The following is a 20,269-nucleotide window of genomic DNA, read 5'->3' on the forward strand; positions in this document are numbered from 1 at the left end:
ATTTGAGCGAGATTCTTTGGGCGACAGAGAGCCAATGTAAACTCTTCCTGGTGTCAGAGATGTGCACCGACCTAGGAATAGAGAGGGTTGCTCTGATAGCATTGTTTTGGGCGATCTGAAGTTTGTTGAGGTTGCGTTGGTTAGTACCTTGATAAAGTGCGTAGTTGTAATCAGGTTTAGACATAACCAACGTCCTGGCGAGAGTAATGCAGTTCTGGGTAGAGAGGAATGGGCGGCAAGCTGTAATCAACTTACAAGTGTAGGCTGAGGCAGCAGCGACTGCGTTCATTTGTCAGTTAAGGGACAGTGTGGAATCAAGGTAGTTACCCAGAGTTTTGGTCTCTTTAGCCACTTTGATGGAATTACCATCAATGTTGAAGGTGCTAAAGGACGGGTCAAGCTTGCCAAGTCTTTGTTGGGTGCCAAGGATGAGGAGCTCTGTCTTATCATTGAGACAGAGCTTGTGATGTGCCATCCATGCTTGGACGACATGATATACGTCGTTCAGAGCTTTGGCGTCTGCGATGTAGTCACCAGTGATGGGGATGAGTATCTGGGTGTCATCCGCGTAGTTGGTGTAGGTAACACCCAGATAGTCAAGCACGTCAAACAAAGGTTTGGTGAAAACATTGTAGAGCATAGGAGATAAGCACGATCCTTGAGGAACTCCGCATGGGACCAGAGATGGGTCTGCAGAATCAGTGGGCGAGAATACTCTCATGAGTCTATTGTCCAGGAAAAATCTGATCCAGTTAGTGGCATTTTCAGAAAAGTGGGCAGCAGATTTCAATTGTTGCCATAGGATTTGGTGATTGACCAGATCGAAGGCCGCAGAGAGGTCCAAGAGTAGTAGTAGGGCTAGTTTGCCATTATCTTTTAAGTCCTCTATTTGAGTTTTTAGATCTAATAAGGCTGTTTCTGTCCCATGCCTGGGTCTGAATCCAGATTGTCTTATGCCAAGTAAGTTGTTAGTCTCCAAATAGTTCTGTATCTGGAGGTAGGCCGCTCTATCTAAGATTTTTAGGAGGAACGGGACCGTGGTGATTGGTCTGAAATTAGTAGGTATGGACGGATCAAGTGTAGGTTTTTTCAGCAGTGGGATGACCCAGGCGTCCTTAAGGTTGTTGGGCACAATTCCGGAATGAAATGAGGAATTGATGAAGGTGTTAATGAAGGGAGCAAGGTCGTGGGCAGATTCCTTAATGATAGGGGCCGGGCAGGAGTCCCCTTGGCAGTTGGAAGGTTTAAGGTTGCTGATAATTTTTTCAACCTCAGTAATAGTAATAGGAGTGAAGCTAAATGGGGTCTGGGTGAAAGTGGTAGGTGTTTTAGGTGCCAGCGGTTTGGAGAGGAGAGAGTTTTGTTTGGCATTGATTTTGGCTTGTAAGGTGGTTATTTTGGAGAGGAGGGCATTTTGGATGCTATTGCACCAAGAGCTGTCTTTGTTACAAGTATCTGGTATAGGCGAAGGGGATTCTAATGCTTTGAGAATTTTGAAAAGCTCCTTCGTGTTGGATTCAGCTTGCGATATGCGCAGGTTATACGTTTCTTTTTTTGCCTGTATAATCGCTTCCTTGTAGTTAAGGGGTGCAATGAAGAGGTTGTCTTTGTTAGAAACACAAGGGAGACTTTTCCAAAGTGATTCCGCCTTGCGTTTTTCTTAGAGCTTTTCTACGCAGAGCTCTAAGATGTGGCGCGAACCACGAGTTCAGGTGAGCTCGTTGTTTAGCTTTCCTGAGTTTGAGCAGGGCTATAGTGTCAATAGCTTTGAGCAGTGTTCGTTTGAAAGTGTTCACCAAGACCGTAGGGTCGTTATAAGATGTGGCACAGTTGTTCAGAGTGGGTAGGATAAGCAGGACTAGCTTGTCCCTGGTGATGTCCTTTTTATTCCTGCTGGGGATAGAAGGGGCTATTGTAGGCTTGGTACTAGGAATGGTGGCTGGTAGTTGGAAGATAATGACTTGGTGGTCAGACCAAGCACAGGCTGAGTTGGAATTTATCGTAGTATTACAATTTAAGTCTACGATCCAGTCAAGTGTTCTGCCTTTGTTGTGTGTAGGTTCGAGGTTACGTTGTTGGAAGCCTAGGTTTGACACAATGCTTGCAACTTCTGTGGCCATAAGATCCTTGGGGTCAGGCAGTCCAAGATTCAGGTCCCCTAGCAGCAACACTTGTGAGTTAGGCTTAGTATTGTTGGATAGGATAGACGTAATATCTTCTGCGAAGGAGGAGAGTGGACCGGGTGGACTGTAGATGAGGTGAAGTGACGCTGAATTGGTGGGTGAGGGTGAAAGTTTCACTGATAGTGATTCAGATGAGCAGCAATGAAAGTTGGGCATCAGTCTCATGTTAATATTATCCCTATGTATGAAGGCAACGCCGCCACCTTTGGACAGGTTAGATAGGCGGTCATTTCTAAGGATAGAATATCCATCGGGAATGGTGAGGGACAAGAGCGGGCCAGAAGCAGCGTGTAGCCATGTTTCTGTGATAGCAATGAAGTCGAGGTTCTGGGTGGTAATGAGGTCGGCGATATCGAGGGCATGAGCGGTAAGGGATCTGGCATTGATAAGAGCTCCTTTCAATTCTTTAGGTGCGGTCTTGGATGGTTTAGGTGAGGTCTGAGTTGCGGCATGGGTGGTGTTAGTGTGTTGGCGTTGGGCACACGGAATGCGAAGCAGTCTGGATCCGAGTCTAGCATTTCTAAGTGTAAGTGTGCACAGTTGGTTCGGAGTGGGTTTGGTTGCGAAATGTTTGTGCCACAGGGCTGGTTCATTGTGGTAGGGGTTGGAAGAATGTGTGTAAGTGACGGAATTGGGTGGTGGAGGTGTGCTATGGTGCATTATCGTAGAGTATGCACAGGAGATGTTGCAAGGAATGCAGATAGTGCAGGTGGGCCTTGCACAATATGCCTTAGCTAATGACCATGTGATGGCTAGGATGAATGTGAGAGTACTTGCCGAAGGAAGGGGCAGCATGTCCACGGTGTTTTGACAATTCCAAAATGGCTAGATAATTCCAATGTGGCAAGAGACAACTATGTCAGGTGATGCCGCAGATACGGAGCAGACAGATGGTACATTAGAGTAGCCGGGACTGGACAATGCGCATGGGCTGGCTTATCAGAGTAGGTCACAATGTTAGATGGGCGAGGCAACTATGGCAGATAGTACAGCGTGTCTATAGCTACAAGTACTGAATATCAGGAGTAAACTCAGAATGGGGGCTAGAGCCTATAGTTTAACATGGGCGAACAAAGTGCGGCACAGTAGTCGCATTGCTATGAGGCATAATTAGGCAATGAGATAGCAAATATTAGCACACATAGACTAAGTAGTATGCGTGAATGTGGTAAGCTAGGTGTGATACTGGCATAGCTGGCATGAACTTGCAGAGGTGATTATAGCAGCAGATGAACACCTAGGTTTAAGGGGCACAGTTTGGCTAGAACACAATGTACAGACAGACAAGAACGAGTTATCATATCAGCAGGGTCCATCTAGGTTTAAAAATCCCAGTATAGGCCAACGTGTACTGTGCAAGAGGCATGAGCGCTAATAGCAGCAGGGTCCATCTAGATTTGAAGATCATAATATGAGCTAAAATGCAATGTACCAACAGACAAGAGCGATTATAGGAGCAGGGTCCATCAATATTTAAAAATCACAATAAGGGCTAAAAAGCACTATGCAAAGAGGTAGGAGCTGTTGCAGCACTATTGAGTACAGGTGTAAAACGCATGCAGGCAATTCGGGGAGATATCATTGATACAGATAAGCAAAAAGAGCGCTAATTAATAAGGTCGCACACGTGATGCGTACTACATAACAGTGGCATGGTGCCGACATGGTGGTCATGGAATGCATAGAAGCAACGTGATACAATGCAATACGCGATTTCTTAGCATAATGTTTGAGAGTTCGCTACAATCCCTCCTTGGGAATAGGGAGACAGAGCGGACATGAAGCTGGCAGTTATAGGCAGATCAGTACATAACAACAAGTGTCTGTTAGCATACTTATTGATCACAGGGTAATGCGAAGATAGTGTCGGCGTCCGTACACTAATAGTCTAAGACAGGGGTCAATGCAGGTAGTTTTAGTGTCGCTGAGGTATAGTGCAAAAGAGTACTTACAAGAAACCAGGCTGCTCGGCTCCTTGCTGCCCGACACTGACAGGCGCAGACAGGCCCTTTGGCTTGCCCTTCGGCTACCGCCTATCAGTGAGCTGGAGAGCGGGTGATTGCAGATACAGCCAATCACAGGCTGCAAATGCTGCTGGGCTCCTTGCTGATGCTGGATGTCGTTCTAGGCTGCGGCCATTGATCACGTTGTGGGGAATGGCGGCCAGTGGTGCAACTGGACTATTCCGAGGTATTCTGGGCCCCAATTTAAGAAATGGGCAATTTAGCAAGGTCGGGGGCAGATGCACATAAATGTGATGCCAAAAGCAGGCAATGAGTGAAGATAAACCCACGTTGCTCGTTCAGAGCGGGGGGGAGGGCAGCTGGGGTCTCGACTTTCTCCTGGGGTCCTGTAGATGGGGGGAGAAGGCTCCAACCCACTCCTCCTTGTGCGACGACGATGGTGATGCAAATGAGGCCACAGGGGAATCTAGCCAGGTGTACCCATTGCACGCAGGAAGAGTAAAGGGCCACACCTTCCAGAGGAACACTTTCCCACACAACCATGCTGCCCCTCATCGCAGTGCTAACTAGAGCTGCAGGGGCTGGTGGGCCACCAGAGGGATAGGAGGCATTGGAGATGAGTTATTTCACGCATGTCGAGCTGGTGCCCCGCCACGCCTCAGAGGAGGTCCATAGAAACCGGAAACAATTTAATTCCCGATGTTCAGGTCACCTGTGATGCTTACCTCACCATCACCCACTACAGTACCCAGTACCCAGGATCAACCCATGATGCCATGGTCCTTGCGGAACAGCACGCTACCAGCATACGTGGATGGGCATAAAGGCCAAAGGACCAGGGCTTTGGGTGTGTACATGTTCCATCACACTAACCTTGTTGTACACATGGCATGCAATGGGTAGGGGGTATAACCACACATAGAGATTGTATGCCTCGACAAGGCCCCATAAATGCAGGACACCCCCCCCGCACACCCAACACATGACAGGCTGCAATCCACCGGAGTAGGACATGACTCGCGATGCAACAGTGAATGACCAAGATGTGCTTCCCCAACAGGCCAGCCACACACTCTGGACTACAAGTACCAGAATGCAACATCACACATCACACTACATGCATGGTCTGCAAGGGTAGGGGGCTGGCCCATCTAGGGGTGTCCAAAGTATGTCCAGGGGGTGCCTCAAGAGCCATGGAAGAAGTGCGAAGATGACGGATGGCAACATATCCAATGACCAAGGTTAACGTCGATGCAAAGTCGCACCACATATTACAATTTACACACAAGGAGAGTAGTTGCCACTGTGGCACCCTGGAAGTTTGAACAGCTTGCCCAGCCCCAGACACGCTTGGTGCGAGCTGATGGGGTGGGGAACGACCAGAGGTATGGCCTACCAACACCAATTGAGCCCATGGGGTTTCCGTCAAATCAAGGCCTGAAGAGCACCACCATACATATAATGTCATCCTGATAAACTGCAACTAAGGGACATGACACTGGCATTTGACATGGCATCTAACCAGGGCATCATGTATTTGAATCTATCAACTGATCCACACAGACGACCTGCATATTTAACCCAGGCCCCATCAGGAACCATGCATGGGAGCACTGCACAAGCCCAAATCACCCAATATGGCATGATGACGTGACTTGACCTGTCAACCACCGCCCATGAAAGCTAAGAGTGTCGGCTGTATGAAAGATATTCCATGACATACCAGACACCCCCTGAGTAGTTGACTACACATGCAAAGGCCAGAATGTGAAATAGTGTCATGGGATGACACATGGAACATGCATGCACAGACTGTCTATTGAGATGCTGCTGTGACAGGCAACTCATCCTCAGATCACCATGATTGACACCTATGTCTATTCCCCTTGCAGGTGACTCTGGATGTCCACAGCTTCCGTGGCTGGTGACTCCTTTGAGGAATCCCATGACGCCACAAGAGGTGGCATACAACCCAGCCCATCTATAGACCATGATGTCAATTGATCGCACCTTTGGCCTGTGGAGGCCCATTCAGATATTTGCACCAGACATGGGGGTGCGCTCATGTGCAAGCCGGAGAAGGTGGGCCAGATTGTGCTAGCATGTACAATGTTGCATAACATCTGCATCCGGTGCAACATACCCCTGCCCCCAGATGTGGACATGCCACCCCCTGAGGAGGATGACACAGTGGATGCAGGCACCATGCATGCATGCACTGAGCGTGAGGAGTCTAGGCTCAGGAAACTGGCTCGCTAGGAACGTATTGGGAACTTCTTTTGATGAATCCACGAAATTGCACTTCCTTGCACCTTTGTAAATTGTATTTCCTTGCGCACATTCAACACTTGCACACAATAAGGAACGTCTTGTCATTTCTTCAAGTGAACATAATTTTATCTTGCAATGTGTAATGACCTTCACCACAACACCAAAAACCACTCCCCAAATGACCACCCTCAAAACACACCCTCCCCAAAGACCCACCCGAAAAACACACCCTCCCCAAAGACCCACCTTCAAATTACACCCTCCCAACAAAACACCCATTCCCTAAAGACCCACCATCAAAACTCACCATCTTCAAAAACACCCCCAAAAGCCCCTGGCAATGTCTGATTGTCATTTCCTGCCACAATTCTGCTTGGGGCTTTCTCCTGCTCCTTGACAGTGAGGTGACGCAGTGAGCGGTGCCTTGGTGTGCTGCATAGGGAGCCTTCTGTGGGGGTCACAGAGGTGGATGGCTCAGACCTCTCCAGTCGGATGTACTGCAGGGTCATCTGGATGGCCTCGTTGAGCAACTCAGCAGAGGCCGAGGATGCCTCTGTGTGCTCCTACACCCTCTGTCCCAGTGTGACCATGGCTGCGGAGGCATGGCCGAGAGACCTGGCCTTCCTGTGGTTGGACCCCTGCATGCCTGCATGCATGCATGTAGGCAGGCATGCTTCAAACACATTTCTGCAAGCTGCTGGCGTGTAATGATGGCCTGTTCCGACTGTTGCTCTTCAATGGCAGGCAGCCGTGCGTCCATTAACCTCACACTAGGCTGTGGTGGAGGGCTGTCTGGTCAGCTGGGACTGTAGCATGCCGACAGGTAGGATGTGTCATCGTCGTCCTACTTGGTGGAGGTCAAATGGACCCTGCCACGATGACCTGGTGGCTGCATTGCCCGTGGTGGTGTTGTGGGCACAGGAGGGACGGCTGTACAGAGTGTCGGATTGGGGCCTGGTCAGGCCTAGCAAGGGTGGCTCTTGGTGCTGGGGTGTCTTCCCCCCTGGCCGGTGGTGGGGCCACTGACCATTGGTGTGGGAAAGGCAGCAGCCACAGACACCGCTGATGTGCCACTTGCAGCAGTGGATGGTGATGGTGATGATGGTGGTGGGGCTGCTGTAGCTGATGATAGTGGGGCTGCTGTAGGTGATGGTGGTTTGGCTGCTACAGCTGATAGTGGTGGGGCCGATGGGGGCTATGACGGACCAGTAGCCCTGCTGCCTAGGCCTGCTGACAAGGGGTGTGACCTTTGCAGGTCTGGCTGCAGCTGCTGTTCCAGATGTCGACGGACCAGCCCCATCGCTGTCCATGTACTGTGTGCCTGTTGGGAAGAGATGAGCATGCTGTTAGTCATCTTAGGGTAATGTTTGCGGGTTTGCCTTACACTCATGAAACATATTGGCCCTCATTACGACCCTGGCGGAAATTGACTGACCGGACCGCAACAGCGTAAATAGCGTTTCCGCCATTGCACGAAGGAGCAAAGTGCGGCTAATCACGACCCATCGGGCACGAGCATTACGCCATGGCGGAATCCGAAAGGCTGCGATGGCGGAAATGACCCCAAAACGGCCCTTACCGCCGCCGTACGCTGCACCAGGTGCAATACCGCCACCCATCTTAGCGGTCACCGTAATGAGCGGTCACCGTAACGAGCGGGCACCGCAAATTACGGCCACCGTAAATATACGGAAACGGAAGTAAAAGCATGTGGCCGGAACGGGAAACAGCACGCCGCACAACTATAAAAACCGAATCCCAACACAACCATTAAAAATCCGAGCCTGACACACATCCCAACCCGTTAGCAACCCCAGTTAAAAAAATAAATATGGGAAAGGTAGCCAAGAAAGCGTGTGACCGCAAGCGGCAGGTACACTTCTCCCGAGAGGAACTGACCGTGCTCACCGAGACCCTCCAGGAAAATGCCGCCGTCGTCTTCTCCAGTCAAATGACCAGGACGGCCCTTGCCAACAAGAAGGCCATATGGGCCCTGGTGGCACAGCGCGTAAGTGCGGTGGGGACAACACCCCGCACGCCACAGCAATGTCGCAAGCGGTGGGACGACCTGCGGATCCGCGTACGCAGCATACTTTCTGCGAACAGGAACATCGCCACAGCTACCGGGGGGGGTTCAGAGTCGCCCATCAAGTTGACCCCCTGGGAGGATATCTGCGCCTCCACCATAGGAATGGAGAGCATAGAGGGAGTCGGAGGGATGGAGAAAGGAGTGCCGACATCCGGAGAATCAGGTAGGTTGGCCAAGAGAAACAATGCGAAATCCACAAACCACGAACATGTGCAGTACCATGTGACCCCATAGTGCAATACATACTTTGCCCTGACAGCGCCCTCTAAAAGTCAGAATGAACAAACAAATCAATCAAGATGCCATAAACAACCCCTACATGTGCAGCATGCACCCCCTAACTGCAGGCAGCCAAATGAATGCATCCTCAATCCACACGAAAATGAGACCACCTCCAAGGCCCAGTCCCAAATCAGCCTCATGTACCACCCCAATGCATTTGATACGTTGCCATTCCAAATCCGACAGACCCATAACTAACGCTCGCCCCTCTTTACTCCACCACAGGGTCCGATACCAACGACGAGCTGCAGGACACCCCTACCAGCACGCCTGCAAAGAGGGCCAGGACCAACGTCCCAAGAGCCTCCACCTCAGGTGCAAGGATCAAGACACGGCAGCAGCAGGAATCAAGTGGCAGCACACTGGAGGGGACTGCAACAGGCACCCCAGCAGCCAGCAAGTCCACAACCCCAGCACCACAGGTCCCCCCAAAGAACGTATCTGATGGCACTGCCTCTGGTGCTAGCAGCACCATAGGTGACACAGCTGTCATGCCAGCATGCTCCGACACGGAAAACAGTGCTGGCGACGTAGGTACCATCCATGACCTTTCCCAATCCCCCTGCATGTTCCATCCCCTACACCATGACGAAACCACGCAGGGGCACCCTGAAGACGACGACTGGCCAACCCCCACAAGTCCTGTGCCAAGGCAACATGTGTTGAGCAGCCCCCCTGTCACACCACCGCAAATGTCCATGGCCCAGCAGAGGCAACAGTCCCTCGACCTGCTGATCGAGCAACAGCAGGAAGTGTCCACGCTACTCAAGGACCATGCAAATGAATGCGGGGGTTCCAGGGCAGCCATGGAAACATCCACCGAGACACTCAGGGCACAAATAGAGAAAAGTAGTGAGAGCCTCAGGGGAGAAATGGAGAGAAGCACCGAGAGCCTGAGAGCACAAATGGAGAAAAGCACCGAGAGCCTGAGAGCACAAATGGAGAAAAGCACCGAGAGCCTGAGAGCACAAATGGAGAAAAGCACCGAGAGCCTGAGGGGGGAACTGCATGCGACGTCCAAAGACGTTTGTGCTGAACTTGCTGCTGTGCGCCGTGTGCTCTCGGAGCTCTCACAAACCCTCAGAGACATGCATGGACGCGAGCAGGCAGAGACATCATCCGTGGCAAGTTCCGTCCAGGGCAGCCCCCAACGCAGATCTGGCAGGAACCTGCGCTCCACGGGCAGGGGTGCCCCTGATACCCGTAGAGGGGGCTTGCAATAGCGTCCAACCACGGACAGCATGCATATTTGGACACTGGTGTTGGGGGGGGGAGGTAGTAGGGTGGAGGGGGTGTGTTGGGCTTCACTGGGTGGCGGGTCCATAGGGTGTATAAATCAAATCACATTAACAATACAGCATCTCATAATCATCCAATGACATGTGTGGACATTGATATTTGCGTACGAGGCCTTCATAGGCGTACAGTCCACAATGTGCCTGTACCACACACACACAGTGCCACAGGTCCCCTTTCCGTGTAATAGGCACCATGCGTGGTTGCTAGAAGCATGCATCTATGATGCTCTGTCGGATTGCACGTGCATCCTGTGCCTCATGGACTCCTTGAGGTGCCTCCACATCCCCACCCTCATCATCATCATCATCTTCAGGTGCATGCAGTACAACGTCAGGGGGCATGGGCACATTCCTACGTATGCACATGTTGTGCAGCATGACACATGCCATGACCATCTTAGAAACCTTCTCATGGCTGTACATGAGTGCCCCGCCAGACCTGCTGAGGCTGCGGAAACGAGCCTTCAGTAGGCCGAATGCCTGTTCAATGACCACACGGGTACGTGAGTGGGCATGGTTGTAGTCCTCCTCATGCTCGTTCTGTGGGTTCCGGATTGGTGTAAGGAGCCATCTCTTCAGTGGATACCCGGCATCACCTGTATGAGACGAATAAAGGGTGTCAGTGGAATGATAGTGCTAAGTAGCCCCCCCCCCCCTCCTGCAAGGTCATTGACGCATCAAATGGGCCACGATGTCATGCATGGAATGAGACTCACCGAGTAGCCAGGATCTGTGCCCTGCGTGTCGCTCCATGTAGCGTGGTATTCTTGTGTTCCTCAGGACCATAGAATCATGTGTAGATCCTGGAAATCTGGCACAACAATGCGTAAATATCTTGTTGGAGTCACACACCATTTGCACATTGATTGAATGAAATTGTTTCCGGTTGCGGTACTGGACCTCCATGGCATGTGGGACAACCAATTCAACATGGGTGCAGTCGATGGCACCAATGCAACCCGGGATGCCGCCAAGTGCATGGAATCCCACTTTTGCGTTGGTAATCTCCTGGTACGTGCGTGGTAGTGTGATGTGGTCGTCGGCGTGCTTCAGGAGGGCATCGTGCACTTGGAAGAGTGTTCGTGAGAACAGTGGCTGTGAAATGCCATGCAACTGTCCCACTGTGTGCTGGTAGGTGCCTGTGGCCAGGAAGTGGAGTGCAGACACCACCTTCAGTAGGGGTGGGATGGCGGTTGGGCTATCTATCATGCTCACGAGGTCAGCATGTGTCATGTCCACAATGGCGATTATGGTGTCCCGGTCCAAACGGTAGAGGGTGTGGATCTGCTCAGCAGTGAGGTTGAACGGATCGGCTCGGAGGCGTGGGATTGCGGGCCGCCTGCGTGGTGGTAGTGGCAGTGCTTGTGGGCCTTGCTGACCCTGCCTTGCCCTCCTCCTCCTCCTTCTCCTCCGTCTCCCCTGTGCGCCCGGTTGTTGTACCTGTTGTTGTTCGTCGTCTTCTTGTAGTTGTAGCACTTGCAGTGCTATCTGGTCCCCCAGGCCCAACATCGCTAGTCCTGCCGGTAGCATTTTGGAGTGGGAGTGGTTGTGGGAGGGGTTTGGGTCTGCTATATATGTGCTGTCGGCCTGTATGGCCTCCACCTGTGCTGATTGAATGATTCTGTGGCAGATGCTATCCCTTCTGGCCGAGCACGTCCCGCACGTAAGGCTGCATTTGGCCGCATGGCATCTTGGGATTGGAATCATGTATCAAATCCCGATGGCAGTGTGATGTACTTTGACTGATTTTCATGGTATGCTCCCATTGTTACACATGCTATGATTGCAGCCGCTTACATACCTGTGAAGAGTCAGTGGTATGTAGGGCTCGATCGATGGCCGACCCTCATGCAGCACAGTAACGTACTTCACCGACGGGCGTGGCGTCCCATTTGTGATTGCAGCCAGTTAGCATCATGACACACAGCCGCACTACATTGATGTAATTGTGAATGCAAGCGTTCACAGAAGCCTTTTCGACGTAATGTTGCAAGTGAGGAATTCGAAGGCCAGCATTTTTGGTTTTGAAGTAGCGGCGAGGATACGCCCACAGGTCTGGCTGGAAATGTAACGTTCTATTGTAGAATGTCCTTGGGACATGGCCCATAACGAGCAGGCAATGAATGATATGAATTGAATGGGATGCGCAATAGCGTAGTGGACGATAAGGCAGGACGTTCCCAAATCCATCTTGCTTCACAACACTACAGATCCGGCCAGGGGCACAGTGGTTTTTGCGGACTGCATTACGCACAGACGCGATGGAAGTTTCACATATAATGTGAGTGAATATTCATGCGTTTTCATTGCGGGATGAGGGAATGATGAATGGATGCATGGACTGATGATTCCGTTTAGGGTCTGCCATGTACATGGGTTTTTTGAATCACTCCCCTTCCCCTGCGCTATGTGATGCAAGGCTGCCATAGTGGGACATACGTCTATCTGCCCTTGTCGGATCCTCCCTGTCTCGACGCGCCTTCATACACTTGTGTCTAGGCACGTTACTAATCCCATGTCATGGGTTCTATCTTGACGGACGCATGCACAGTAACCGACGTTGCCAATGGTGTATTTAGCTCGATTGATTTCGTTATGATTCAATACTGATTTAGGGGTGTGTATATTCCTTTGGAGTGGGCTAGCATGCATATGGGTGTGGATTTGGTGTGTTGAATGAAGATTGTAATGCCTCATGAGTCCCGTAATGCAATCGGTTAATTTGTGTTTCTTTTGGGTGACAGGTATCTCCTGCCCTATTGCAGATGCCATCTCTACGCCACTCCTCCAGATGGTTTTTACTCTCGACTCCTGCAGCTTCGGGTGAATCAGTGGAGCACCATTTCGATCTTATGGGACGATCGCCAATGGGCCACATGCCCTTACGCTGTACTGGTGGCTAGGTGCAACATTTCGGCCTTTCAGCTCGACTAGTGCCTGCCTCATGGGACGGACCTGCGGTTCTTGCCGCTTCCATGTTGCCTTTTGGAACGTTGATGTAGGCCCTGTGTGCCATGATGGTACAGGGCGTCACACAAGTGGAAGCTGGTCAATTATTGCAGATGCAGCCCTCGGTGATGATGGTTGTTTTGGTGTTATTTTGCAAATTGCTGTGGGGCCTTTGTCATTTGGATGTGCATTTAAATTGTATTCCGATATTTGTCGTGTTGCGTTGTTCTTTGCAGGTGATGTGGCGATTTTCGCTTTGTGGCGGTATGTATTGCGAGATGATCTGCATTGTGTTCCGCCTTCTGAGTTGAGTTGTGTGGTACAGTACTGGCCGCGTTTGCCTACGTAGCACAGTATGGTCACGGATAGGGGCTGCCATTGTGACTGTTTACATGATGTGCTGTTCAGGGGCGGGGGATTGGCTTTTGGCCGACTGGTGCCTGTCAGCCAGGTCGATTGGTGGAATGATGGGATGTTCAGAATGTGGCTGGTCACAGGTGACTGTGTTTGCGTGCGTTTGTTGGAGGGGGACTGGGGTCATGTCCATTGGAATAGCTTCTGTATTGATGCCATCTGTGCCCTGCAGCTCCCATCGGCCCCTCTTGGGATGAGCCTGGCTGCTCAGTCACTCTGCCAACTTGTGTGGTACATGCTTCTGCTGATGGTTGGTTTGTTTACTGGCATGAGTACAGGGCTGGTGCAATCCCCCTCAGGATGCTGTTTTGGATGTTGCCTTGCGCTGGTGGCAAGCGATGGGGGACTACTGTTGTTTTGTGTCATGTGTTCTTGATTTTCATTTTGATGTATTGTACCTTCACATGCCTGTGCTGCGTCAGTACGGCTATGGTGACATGCCGTACATGGATGCCCACTCACGGGGCGCTTTGAGCCCCTGCATGCTTTTCTACGTTGGCATGCATGGGTGAATTGTAGATTTCACTGGTTGCATAGTGTGAGTACATTGCGCCTGCCAGGAGTTGTGCAATGTGGCCAGGGAGTGGAGTACAGGCACTCAGTGGGCCATTTACGGTTGGTTCACGTTGCCGTATTTCTCGCCATGGCGGAATGGTACTTTACGACGTGCTTGATGGCGTTCAGTACATGTCCGCTAGGGTCAGAATTTGCGTACCGTTGCGCCATGGCGGTGATTCCGGTTTTGCAAGGCGCGCGTGCGCGTACTTGGTGCAGTTAGCGTTGCCGTTCACTGCGGTGTCGCTAATGGCATCGTACTTTACGGTGACGGGTCATGATCGCAACGAGCGGTGTTCGATGGCGGTATTGCATTTCCGCCATCATTTTTCCATTTCCGCAAGGGTCGTAATGAGGCCCATTGTGTCCTGCTCTTTTTATGTGGCTTCTTTGGCATATTGGCTCAGATGTTTGCTCCTCCCTGGAGGTGATGGGAGTGCACATTGCCTGGTGGCTTGCCGAGGTGCCCTGTTGTTGTGTGTGTGGCAGGCCAACAATTCATGTCATGGACTGCCTTGGCACACCTGGGTGCTTATCATGTGGCCATGTGTGAGGTTGTCCATTTTGGCTACAGTGCTTGTGCATGGCTACATCTACCTGCATCCCCTGGCATGTGTGTGATCTGGCCATGTGCTGTGACTAACATGTGTTGGACCACTTCGCCTGCACATTAGGTGGCTCTCTGCTTGGGGATGCATGTATTTAGACACAGCATTTGCATTAACATTGGGTTTGTTGTACTTACCATCGTCACCTCAGGTCCCTGCTCCAGCCCCTGCCGCCCTGATCCCTCATTGCCCTCCATTTGTAGGATGATGCTACGCCTCACCGCCCAGGGCATGAGGCAGAGGGGTGCCAACATCACTCCTCCTGTGGCAGCGCTCTCCCTCCTGTGTTGCAAGAGGAGATTCTGAACCCTCAGCATCAGATTGTCACACTGCTTCTGGCAGTCCCTGATTGTGCAGGGCACAGTCCCTACGGCTGTTTCTCTTGTCATGACCTCCTGCCAAATGGTAGACTTCCTCTGTTGGCTGGTCTTTCTGTGTCTGGCCCCAAAGAGTGACTCAGAGTGCTTCACAACTTCATCTGCTAGTTCAGTCAAATCTGCCTCTATGAAATTTGGTTTTCTCAGCTGGAGATCGGACACCCAGGCATGTTTGCTGTCAGTCATGGGGATGGCACCTTCTGTAGCAGTGGATAACAGCAGGAAATAGGAGATTCGGGGTGGATTGAGTTTTAAAGATGGCCGCCGGCAAACTTCCTGTTCTGGCGGTGAGGCTAATTCCGGTGCCGGTAATTCCAGCAGTTTCGGTGCTGGTATCGGTCTTACCGGCACAAATGTGACAGTAATACTGGCAGATGGCTGCTGACATCGTTAATACCGGCGTGCCAGCATAAGTGTTTCCAGCAGAGTTGTCTGCGTGTGCCTGGCAATTCCGGCGCTTGCCCCGCCAGTATTTCCGCCGTTTAACCGGCGAGTATTAGGCTCATAAATAACAATCAGCCATCACAAGACGCAGAGATCCTGGCCAGTGTGACTACGACTGACTGACATTTAAATTAATAAAATTGCCAAAAATACTACATCATAATCAAAAAGATACAATACGTGACTGGACTAAAATAATAGTGCCAGTGATGAGCCCAGGGGTGGACTGGCCTATAAGGAATGCTGGAGAGTTCCCTGTAGGTCACTGCACCGTGGGCCTCTTTTGTGTGGTAACCTATTTTATTTCCACATTTTATTTTACGAAAAGGGTTGGGTTTGCTGAAAATATGTAAGAAGGGGCCACTTTGCCAATTATTCCCAGTCCACCCCTGGCTGAGCCCTGGCAAACAACCCCACACATTAAGCTCTGCTGCAGCATCGTTTCAACGCAAATAGTCCGCTCTCCCAGGTGAGAAATGGGACGGGCTCTTCCAGTCACGCGCCTTTCCCACCGGAGCAACAGGCTGAGCTCCCAGCGGGTGAGGCGAGGCCCTCTAAGCCTGGGGCTGGCGCCAACACTGCCTTTGCTCCGTCATAGCTTGAATTCCGTGTTTGCTGAAGCCACACATCTCTATGCTTTTGTGGCGCCCCCGAGTTCAGAATATGTCCACTGTGTAGACCCTAGAGAGACAGAAACGGGTCCAAGCCTTGCTGGTTCTATAACAGGGGGTGGAGCAAAGTGCATCTGCTCTTGTGCATATTCACGCAAATTCAGAAATGGGAGTCGAAATCAATTGCAAATATTCATATGGATTATATTTTGCTTGGATTTATTTATTGTGTAATGCATTTTTTATTGAAATGTTGGTCTACTAAAAACCTTCTTTTAATTAAAAAAAATCACTGCTATTTTCACGGTGTCTGTTGCTTACGTACTAAGAAGTGGAGCCAACCCAAAAGTCATTAACGTTTGAAAAGTGGAGAAACATCCGAAACGCTTGCTTTAGTCGGTATTAGTTCAAAGTAACACGCATGTGTTGCCCTGTGCAAACCTTCTGAACTATGAGTGAGGGTAAGTTTGGTGCAAATCCTATTTGCTCCAGTAACTGTTGCACAAGCAGCAAAAGATACTTGTCCGTTATATGCATCAGTGAGAAAAATGGTAACATGATGGCGCCATGTACAATCAACCTTTCTTTTCTCTACAGAACCAAAGACAGCATGTATCACGCCTTAACCTATGCAATCATGCTGGAAATGCAAGCCATGATGACCTTTGAGCCTCAAGATATACTCAATGCTGGGAACACAATGAAGGAAGCCCAGGCAGTCTGCCAAAGGCAAGTACTATGGGGTCTGCAGTGCCAAGTGTGGTGTGCACGTAAAATGGGGCCAACTCGTGCATGATGTCACAATAGGTCTGACTGCCTGCTTATTTGATGATGTATTCTATTTATTTATTTATTTATTGTGCATTTGTAATCTGCTTATACATCAAGAACGTGTGTGTTTTGTACACCACTACATAAAGCATGAGACTGCTTCAGGGCTCTGGGCAGGGAGGCCTGAGGCCATCTTTCAGAGGGTCAGTGCTGATATTAAGTGCTAGGACTGGATGTCCAGGAACTAAATGTCGTTTGGAGGGTTTAAAGGTTTGGTGTGCCCTTCTGTGTCAACAGATCCTGGGTTGAAGTAGGCCCTTATGGTCCCTGTATTTCAGTGGTCAAAGTGGGTGGGAGCGTTCGGTAGTGGTGCTCCTCTAATTCTTTTTATTAAGTTTTATTGTTCCTATACTTTTATTCTATCTAAGTACTAACTTTTATCTATCTATCTAACTTTTATTATATCTTAAGTTATTGGAGGGGCCCAAAACATATGATTTGCCATTCATTCTCAACATGATCTGCTGGATGGATTTGCATCAAACCTTCGCAAGTACCTTGTGTCTGGTCAGACTCACAATCATTTTGTGGTCTGGTAAAAATCAATCTATCAGTTTCTAAAAGTGCCCAAAGTTGGCAAACGCCAATCACATGTATCAGGTTTTGCCTTTGCTGGGTATACAAACTTGCCTGTGCTGCAAATCATTTGAATAGGGGCCTTAGGCAAGATGAGGGGAGTTGGGGTGGGTGGTCACATAGACGGGCAATATACACCCACAATGGCAAAAAAGCTATTCTTTTCGTGGGGTCCCGGGACACAAAGCCAAGTCCCATGCAAAACATTGTTAAAAGGGCACATTGCTGCCCTCTTTCTGTGTCCCAACCCTAGGCAAGTTGGGGAGGAGGGTCTCACAGAGGGGTGTAATATGCCTCCATGACAAAATGCCACAGTGGCTGATGGACCCACAATGGGGATAACTTCGATCATGTAAGAAAAGTGTAGTATGCATGAAACAAATTGTTGTATCAAATTATTACCCCTGAAGAATGTCTGTGAATAAGAATGTGGGACAGAAACATGTCGGGATGTTATTTGAGCAAATGTGATGGAGCCATATTTGCTAAGTACTTGCATATATGGTATTGATGGTTAGCCAAGAGGTTCTATGTGTTGCTATCTTTTGTAAACATTTCTTGTATTTGTTTATTATATCTATTGGGGACAGCTCATGAAATTGGTTGTCTCCTGTAGAGGATATGATTTTTTTTCGACAACAATTTTATGGTAATCTTTGTATGAAAATATTGTAATGTGGAATTTTCAGTTAAATAAGTATAAGTTTGGAAATTCAGGTTCTCTATCAGTTGTTAACATAATCATGCTGCTCCTCCATACTTTTCAATTAACTATTGTATATAAACTGGTCAAAGAAGGCCATATCAAATTCCTGGTGTTCTTTCCTAGTATTGGATAACAGGGAATTGAGGTTAAGATCATTTTTCAAACAAACGCTGAATGTGAGTTCAAATGTATGTTATTGGCAGTGCTTAGCAGTGGCAGAGTTATTGTGGATTTGTTAATTATGGTGAGTTATGGTGAATTTGTAAGGTTTCGTTATGTGGAGCTGCAGCCATAACATCCTTTTAACTAAAGTTTTCTCAATTAATTTTTAAACAACATTATATACATTACCTGTACTACCCACACCTTATCTTTGACATGGCCTTTGCACACCTCAAAGTCACTGGTTGTACGATTGGGGATAGTCTGTGGCCATACCCAGTGGTCACTTTGCCATGGGAATAGCAATGACCATGCCACAGGCTGTTCCCACCATACATTGTGGCCACTGGGAATGCCTTGTTAGTTGACAATAGGAAATAATTAAAATATAAAATTGTTTATTATTATTGTGATTTTAGTTTTTAAATCAAACCGTACACATGTCTGGTTTACAATAAATTGATCAATATAACTTTGGAATAACACAAATTTAGTATCCAGTTATTAATTACATACACAGAGCTAATAGATTCGATATTTCCAATACAAATCTTACGGTAGCTAAAATCAATTGAACCTGTTTTCCAGCCAAGAACCGAGACCAAAAACATCTCAAATATAAAACGTTTAGAATACTTTACTTTCCCATCTACTAAGTTAGAGTAATCAATAATACATTGGTTTTAGTGTTTCAATAGATTTCTCTTGCCTGCAAAGGTGACAAATGTGCATACCTCTTGGAATCTTTAATCTTGCCCCAATAACCGTGTATATAGGTAAAAGGTTCAATCTCATTCTTAAGTTAGCGTGTCTCTATTTTTGGGCATTGGAATTTTGTTAAATATTAATCTGATGTATTATATGGTTTCTCATCCAGAGCTGAATTATAAAAAAAAAGGGAGAATCTTGCCAATGTATCCTTGTATGGCACCAGTCCGAGTCCCATTTAACTTTCTTTATTTCCAATGGATTGTTCAAGGAGAGTTTCCATAGATGTACGTATTCCATCTAATAACTTGTTACAGCTTTTTCCCCACTTGCTTACTTCTATGAGTTACCAACGTACACAAGATTGTTCACATCTGTAAACAAGAAAGCAACTGGTGGATCAACAAATGTCCTAGAAAGTGATAACAACTTCCACTGGATCATAGTTGACAGTGAGAGCAATCCCAACTCATATGTTGCGACAACAATTGGCACACAGTTAGGCAGTACCGCCACCTTCCTCCAGATATGCTTCCAGCTTATGCCACATATATTCATCACAGGTGTGAGCAATCGATGCGCCATAGAGCAAGGCTGGAACAACCTTTACCTTATAATGCGTAATAAAGGGCAATAATTAGTCTTGTGCATATCTATCTATTTTTCTAAGCTGAGCGACATATCATTGCGCATCTCATTTGTAGCCTCACCAAGTCCAGCCTGCGGTGAACATTCACATATAAAATACATCCAGGATATGTGAATTGTTCCACCGCCTCCATCGGTTCATCCTTTAGTTTCCATGTAAAAAAATGTTTTTTCTTAGAATTAGAGAAGTACATCACGTTTGATTTCCTGATCTTAATTTCTAGGTTATTCTCAGTCATAACACTAATAAGGCTATTCAGGCTACATTGCAAGCTTATTACAGTGTCGTTCAGAATTACCAAATAGCCGGCACAGGCTAGGTAATGGAAGGCCACTGTGCCCAAACGAGGCGAAATGCATGGTCCTTAGTGAGGGATTCTGCCAAATCAGCTATGTATAAATGGAAAAGAGCCAGAGCAAGAACACAGCCTTGACGCAGTCCCCTATATCTGTATACCCGGTTGAACATTAGTGCAGACCAGTCTAAATAGACTCTTATTTTAGTATTGGAGAGGATACAGATAGGTAGCTCTAATAAGGTGTTAGGAAGGCCCCAATCCGATAGCTTTCTTCAAAGTATAATGCACTTTACT

At 48.7% G+C, this 20,269-nt stretch overlaps 1 protein-coding gene across 2 annotated transcripts in view; it reads left to right on the forward strand.

Annotated features, from left to right (window-relative positions):
* TTC39A (tetratricopeptide repeat domain 39A) overlaps window positions 1–20,269 on the forward strand; it is a 1,012,086-nt gene that overhangs the window by 434,659 nt on the left and 557,158 nt on the right. For both annotated transcript variants that reach the window (XM_069642215.1, XM_069642216.1), the window contains exon 3: window positions 16,643–16,774. In XM_069642215.1, the coding sequence (XP_069498316.1) occupies window positions 16,643–16,774 (132 nt within the window). The remainder of the gene's footprint in view (window positions 1–16,642; window positions 16,775–20,269) is intronic.

Source organism: Ambystoma mexicanum, chromosome 1q, assembly GCF_040938575.1.
Source record: "Ambystoma mexicanum isolate Mex_15411 chromosome 1q, UKY_AmexF1_1, whole genome shotgun sequence".
Lineage (NCBI taxonomy): Eukaryota > Metazoa > Chordata > Amphibia > Caudata > Ambystomatidae > Ambystoma > Ambystoma mexicanum.